Source organism: Apodemus sylvaticus, chromosome 22, assembly GCF_947179515.1.
Source record: "Apodemus sylvaticus chromosome 22, mApoSyl1.1, whole genome shotgun sequence".
NCBI classification, from domain to species: Eukaryota; Metazoa; Chordata; class Mammalia; order Rodentia; family Muridae; genus Apodemus; species Apodemus sylvaticus.
The window spans coordinates 55,876,966-55,884,512 of record NC_067493.1 but is presented as its reverse complement, the minus strand read 5'-3'; the positions used below and the strand labels follow the sequence as shown (position 1 = coordinate 55,884,512).

The window sequence follows — 7,547 nt, the reverse complement described above, 5'->3', positions numbered from 1 at the left end:
TCTCCTGGGACCTCCCTGAGAGAGAAGGGGAACAGTGAGGGAAGGTGACTGTTCCCACCACTCTGACAAGAGAAGGTGTGGGTTCCCGAGACTCTTCCCCAAACCAAAAACATGAAGTGGGGGCATGCCTAAAATCACAGCACTTGGGAGGATCAGGAGTTCAAAGCCAGCCTCAGATGGCCTCTGTTGGATAGAGAGGCAGAGGCTAGCCTGGGCTATATGAAACCTTGCCTCCTCTCCCCTGCCACCCAAGCTGTTGCTCTCCAAACACCTGTAATTCCAGCACTTGAGAGGCAGGGACAGAGGAATGTCTTGAGTTCAAGGCCCATTTGGTTTATATAGCAAGTTCCAGGCCAGCCAGGGCTACACAGTGAGACTCTGTAAAAACAAAGCAAACCAAACAACGTAACAAACAACTAGACCCATGCTTATATTTTCTGTTCAGATACATTTGCTCTGAGTATTCATCTTTGCAATGAACATTTACAAGACACTTGGGCAACTTTAAAAAGAGAACGCCTTGGGCAGGAGGAACCGCCCCCATGCCCAACTCCAGGACACCAGGAAACACTGCACACAGACATCAGCTGGTAAATGGAATAAATACGAGGCACTCAGAACCACAAGCACACGCTCAGGAGGCACGAGGGAGGCGGAGGGAATTCTTGTGCTATACTCCACACTGGTCAGTTACAAAAATAAATAAGGGTCAGGAGGCCCGGACCTGGCTGTGCTAAAATACCACCCTCTGCACCAGCAAAATAAACTTTTATCTGACGACCTTTCTTCCCCCACCTCAGGGAGCTGGGGGACCTAGCTGGGAGGTGACTGTGGCCAGTGGCCGCCTCCCTTCCTGTTGCCCTGGGTACAAGTGGGGCTGAAGCAGCATTAGTCTTCCATGGAGATTACAGGGCTCTCCCTGTCCACCCTGCCCCCTGTGTGGGAGACAGAGGTTCCGATACAGGAGGTGTGGCGGGGGGGGGGGGGGGGGGGGAGGGGAGGTCGCCGGAAGCCCACAGAGTGGGGCTCAAGGCTGAAGGTACCCTCTGTGGATGCTTCAAACCATGTACGTCTCCTCTTTATAAAGCCCTACTTGCCATGTCTTGATTGTCCTAGGGACAAGCTTCCGCTGTGAATGCTGATTTCCGCTGCACCCTGGACTCACCTGGGGGTCAGGATGTGCATCAGCAGGTCTTGGTATGAAGGTGTAGAGGGAACAGACTCAGACCCAGCCCTGGCCCCAAGCTCCCCATCACAGCACACAGACCCTGAGCCAACCCTGGCTCATCCTTCCTCTGTCCTGAGTGACCAAGTGCTTAGAGAAAAGCCAGCCTCAATTAGCATGGCCTCTACCAAGTCTGAAGTCTTCTGAGCCCAGATCACCGGGTCTCCCGGAGGGTGGGATAGTAAGGGCTGGGCTCTCTTCAAGAGCGCCTGGCTTCTGCCTACAAACCCTTCCTGGATCCCTAGGGTACCCTCAGGATGCCTTTTCTAAAGAGAGTATCATGGTGGCAGATAGAGAAAATTCAGAAAATGCAGGGAGTTAGATCGTTAGATCAAGGACTCAGGCAGGGCTGAGTCAGAAGCTTCTGCCAGGCGCAAGGAACAGACTTCAGGTGAGAAGGATACTCGGAGACGGGCTGGCAGCCCCTCCTCCAAGCCAGGGGTTCTCTGAGGGGTACACAAACTGTAAAGGGACATTGGGGTCACCTTGGGAGAGTGGGGAGTGGGACCTGGTGGTCCAAAGGCAGGGATGATGCTCGAAAGCGTATAGGACTTTGAATGTGAGCGATATCTACGGAGACAGCCTGTTCCAAGCCAGTCTGGCAGGAACGTGCTGGAATACCTGCCCTTGCTGGGTGCAGAGGAAACCCCAGAGGCCTCTCCTGTACAGATGAGGCAGGAACAGAGGAAAGGAAGAAAGACAACAGAGCCAGAGGCCACCTCTACCCACTTACAACCCCAACTCCCAAGAAAGGGGGAAATCCCAGACTTGAGCACTCTTTGGTCAAACAGGAAAATGTAAGGCCGAGATGCTTCTTCCCTACCCCACTACCCAGTGGCCAAGGGTAAGAGCATGGCTCTCTGCATAGAAGTCCGCACTGGTCCACAGACACCAGAACCTCATGCTGAGCTGCAGGAGGGAGGGTGGTGGTGGTGGACGACAGCAGATCCTCACTTGTTCTCGATTAGAATCTGCACCTTATGCACGAGGTCCCGGGCTAGCTGCAGAATCTGCTTCGCGTTGTGCCGCTCGGCCATTTCTGAAAGAGGAGAAACACTCGTGAACAGCTTTGCATGTCTGCCCTGGGAGAGAGGTCTAACTCCTGGTGTGGACTCTAGAATGTTCCCGCCACAAAGTGACTCTGGGAGGAGTCATGCACCTACAGATCTCTGCTTCCCCATCTGTGGACTGAGGGTTGTAACATTGTAACATGAAGCCTTTTTCACAACACCACCATGGAAACAAAGAGACCATGCAGACTGTGCTAAGAGACTCTTCCCCGCAGGCGGAATGTCTGTGAATACTTTACAAAGCCCAAGTCAGGCACCACAGGATGCACCTGTGATAATCCCCACACTGGGGAATCTGGGGGAGGAGGCTTGAGAGTTGGAGGATAGCCTGGAATACATAGCGAGACTTTGTCTGAAAAATGAAAGGGAACACCAGGCACATAACAGGTTCATAAAGATTCCATGGGAACGATGATGCCGTGGAGGGTGGGGAAGAGGGAAAGAACTATCACGAGCCACACAAATGCTTAGATCTTCAGAGCTTTGTATATAGCAGGGTAATCCAGAGCTTGACTTTATCCCAGAGAAACCATTCACAAAGGCGAAAAATGAAAAGCTTACAGTTCCTAAAGCAGCTGCTGAGGTACCGGCAGGGCTCCCAGTGAGCTCTAGGGGGCACTGTGGGATATGCAGTCATTCGGAGGGGACCTCAGCAACCCTCAGCATCTGTCAGTTCGACACACACTGCTGGCCACAGAGAGTACTATGTGCTTCTAAGTGGTGTTCAGTCTAGACCAAGCCAGGTTTGGGGCAGCAGGGGTGAGGGTGGGATAAAAGCAACAACTGTGTGATAGTCTGGGGGAAGTGTGTGTGTGTGTGTGTGTAAGTGGTGTTCAGTCTAGACCAAGCCAGGTTCGGGGCAGCAGGGGTGAGGGTGGGATAAAAGCAACAACTGCGTGATAGTCTGGGGGAAGTGTGTGTGTGTGTGTGTGACCTCATCAGGAGGCAAAGCTGTGCCCAGCCTGAACAGTGTGTGTATTCTACAGCCAGGGACAGCATGAGGTGAGGGCTTCCCTCTGGGCTGCGTATGTCAGAGAAGGATTGTGCTAACATGTGGATTGCTTTGGGTTTTCTGTCACATCTGCAAACTGAACCAACATCAAAGGATGCTTAGTAAGTTATAGATAGATAGCTATCTACGCAGGTGCCTACTGTGGCCCTGAAAAGGAGATACTTTTGAAAGAGTAGATACAACTGGATTCTGTGATGGTTACAACAGAAAATAACAAGCATGAAAAAGAAGGGGGTGAATGAGTAGGAGACCCACCATGAACTGACACAGCCCAGGCTGGCCTTGAACTTATGGCCCAGGCTGCCTTTAAACTTAACTGTGTAGCAGGGGTTGGGGCAGGGTCTGATGTGGTCCAGGCTGGCCTTTAACTTATAGCCCAGGCTGGCTTTGAATTTAGGTATGTGCAAGGGATGACCTTGAACTTCTGATCAGTTGAGACTCTCTTTTTCAAGTTTAATTTGGCTTTCTGTGGATTTCATACACGAGTGCTGTATTTATATAATTCTGCCCCTCGCTGTCCCCCTACAGCTCCTCCTATATCCCCAACCTTCCTTTCAAATTCATGGCTAGGAATAATTATTATTGTTGCATACGTGTCTGCCTATGCGCATGTGTGAACACATGTGTCAGAGCCTATTTAAATGTGCATGTGAACACATGTATGATGTGTACAATATGACCTCTTGGGACTGGGTATAACCTATCAGTGGGGCTTGTCCCAGGGGAAGACTGAGTCTCACTTCCTCCCTCAGGAGCTGTTAACTCTTCACTTAGAAGTGGGACCTCTCGGGAGAGAAAGGAGAAGGGGAGGGGGAGGGAGAGAAGGGGAAAGGGGAGGGGGGAGGGGAATATGGAAGTGTAAGCCAAATAAACTGGTTCCTCCTGAATTTTCTCACTCTGCAGAGTGTTTCCTCACAGCAATAGAGATCCTAACAAAGGTAGACACTCAATGCGAAACCCTAGACACCAAACTTCTAGAAGAAAACATATGAGGAGACCCAGCGTAGGAAAAGACTTTCTGAATAGAACTCAATGGCTTAAGAACTAAGGGCAACAGCTGACGAGTGTGACCTCACAGAACTGAACAGCTTCCTTATAGCAAAGGGGGCAATGGCTCCAGTGAAGAGGAAAGCCCAAGAGTGAGATGGGATGTTTACCGGTGAGCTACCTGGCAGCGAAGTAATGTCCGGAATATGTAAAGAGCTAAAACAAACAAACAAAAGACTCAGGAAAAAAAGGACAGCCCAACTTAAAAGATGTGACTGAGAACTGAGCTGAGTTCTCAAAAGGAGAGAGAGAAGATGGTAAAACAGTTCATCCTTAGCAGTTAGAAAGATGCAAAGCAAAACAACTTAGAGTTTCATCCCATCCCCCATCCCTCTCACCTCTCACCCCCCAGCCCCGCCCCCAACCCCAGTCAGAATGGCAAAGATCAATGGAATGACAGAAAAACGCTGGAAGAGGTGGTGGCTGGGCTCATCCTGGTTGCTGGGATGCAAACTGGCCCAGCCGCTCTAGAAACCAGTGGACAGCATTCTCGAAAACCTGAAAATAAATCTGCCTCGTGACTCAGATGTACCACTCCTTGGCATGTGGCCAAAGGACTCAACACCCTACTCTACAGACACCTGCTCGGCCATCAGACACTGCCTTGGTTATCAGACACTGGCTGGGCCATCAGACACTGTCTGGGCCATCAGACACTGGCTGGGCCATCAGACACTGGCTGGGCCATCAGACACTGCCTGGGTCATCAGACACTGCCTTGGTTATCAGACACTGCCTTGGTTATCAGACACTGCCTTGGTTATCAGACACTGGCTGGGCCATCAGACACTGGCTGGGTCATCAGACACTGCCTGGGCCATCAGACACTGCCTAGGCCATCAGACACTGCCTGGGTCATCAGACACTGCCTGGGTCATCAGACACTGCCTTGGTTATCAGACACTGCCTGGGCCATCAGACACTGCCTGGGCCATCAGACACTGCCTGGGCCATCAGACACTGCCTGGGCCATTAATTAGACACTGGCTGGGCCATCAGACACTGCCTAGGCCATTAGACACTGCCTGGGCCATCAGACACTGGGGCTGGGCCATCAGACACTGCCTTGGTTATCAGACACTGGTTGGGCCATCAGACACTGCCTGGGCCATCAGACACTGCCTTGGTTATCAGACACTGGCTGGGCCATCAGACACTGCCTGGGCCATCAGACACTGCCTTGGTTATCAGACACTGCCTTGGCCATCAGACACTGGCTGGGCCATCAGACACTGGCTGGGCCATCAGACACTGCCTGGGCCATCAGACATTGGCTGGGCCATCAGACACTGCCTTAGTTATCAGACACTGCCTGGGCCATCAGACACTGGCTGGGCCATCAGACACTGCCTTGGTTATCAGACACTGGTTGGGCCATCAGACACTGCCTGGGCCATCAGACACTGCCTTGGTTATCAGACACTGGCTGGGCCATCAGACACTGCCTGGGCCATCAGACACTGCCTTGGTTATCAGACACTGCCTTGGCCATCAGACACTGGCTGGGCCATCAGACACTGCCTAGGCCATCAGACACTGGCTGGGCCATCAGACACTGTCTGGGCCATCAGACACTGCCTGGGCCATCAGACACTGGCTGGGCCATCAGACACTGGCTGGGCCATCAGACACTGGCTGGGCCATCAGACACTGCCTAGGCCATCAGACACTGCCTGGGCCATCAGACACTGGCTGGGCCATCAGACACTGGCTGGGCCATCAGACACTGGCTGGGCCATCAGACACTGCCTGGGCCATCAGACACTGCCTGGGCCATCAGACACTGCCTGGGCCATCAGACGACACTGGCTGGGCCATCAGACACTAGCTCAGCCATGCTGACTGCTGCTGTATTTACAACAGCCAAGAAACAAACCATCTACAACTGATGGTAGATAATGCAAATATGATACCCCTGATCTTTTTGCCTTTAATCCAGGGCGGGAGTTGCAGTTGTATACTGCCACACCCATTTACATGGGTGTGAAGGTGCCAGGCTTCATGAATGCTGGGCAAGTATTCTAGCAAGTGCCTCACACCAGCTCAAGGAGTGCTTATGCTGTGTTTAAGGGCTGCGCTGAGTCCCGTGTGGCTTCCTGGTTCATTCTGTTTGCAGGTGAAACTCACAGTCTGCCAAAGTTGATTTCTGAGTTTTGGCGTTGAACATTCCATGTAAGGTAGTGACAGAAAAGGAAAGAAGCTAGGAGACACCACTGTTTGGTAACCTTCCTAGTAAATAAAAAAACAGTCCTAAATATATAAAATTGTAGTAGATGGCCAAAATCCAAAATTATCCCAAAAGAAAAAGATGAACTGAAAGGAATCTAGCAGCTGGGCAGTGGTGGCACACGCCCTTAATCCCAGCACTTGGGGGGCAGAGGCAGGTAGATTTCTGAGTTCAAGGCCAGCCTGGTCTACGGAGTGAGTTCCAGGACAGCCAGGGCTACACAGAGAAACCCTGTCTCAGAAAAAAACAGAAAACCAAAAAACCAAAACCACCACCACCAACAACAACAAAAAACAAAAACAAAAACAAAAACACACACACAAAAAAAGAAAGGAATCGAGCAATGTTTCCAAGGTTGGTCACAAGTGGGTCTCTTCTTTATCTCGAACTCTCTTTAGTCTTTAAGTTTGAGGGCCTAGTGCTTGCCAGTGCTCTATGACGGAGCGGCCACCCAGCCCTGTTTTTTTTAGCATTTAGTTAGTGCTTAAGTGGCAATGACAACAGCAATTGCCTTGTGTTTCCTGGGCCTCTCACAGGCACAGCTACCTGTGAAGGGCTTTTTCATAGCGCATCATTAATTCTCTAGACTTCCCTTGAGGGAGGAGGTGTTTGCAACATTGTCTCCCTGAAGAACTGAGACTCAGGGATGCCATTTAGACAAGGCTGTTCCCTGAGGCCTGCTGGGGCCTCACCCACTCCGAGAACATCCCAGTGCCCAGGCTTTCCCTACTCATGAACTCCAGTGGGGTAAACCCTGGTGTTTCACAGGTGATAAAGTAGATGCTCAAAGATAGGGCAGCCTCTTGTCAATGGGTATAGCTGGCCAGTGGCAGAGTCAGGCACTGCCTCAGAGCCTCAGAAAAATACACCAGGGACATGTTGAGATCCACCAAATCCCTTGATAGAGCGCCAAGGGGAGACCGAGGACTGGGGAGATGCTCGATGGGCGAGGGTCCTTGCTGTGCA

General features: G+C 51.5%; 1 protein-coding gene across 2 annotated transcripts in view; it reads right to left on the bottom strand.

The window, feature by feature from the left end:
- Nucleotides 1–991: 991 nt before the first annotated feature.
- The window catches only part of Sgsm1 (small G protein signaling modulator 1), a 68,915-nt gene continuing 62,359 nt past the window's right edge, over nt 992–7,547 (bottom strand). For both annotated transcript variants that reach the window (XM_052168089.1, XM_052168088.1), the window contains one exon: nt 992–2,264. In XM_052168089.1, the coding sequence (XP_052024049.1) occupies nt 2,176–2,264 (89 nt within the window). In that variant the 3' untranslated portion in view covers nt 992–2,175. The remainder of the gene's footprint in view (nt 2,265–7,547) is intronic.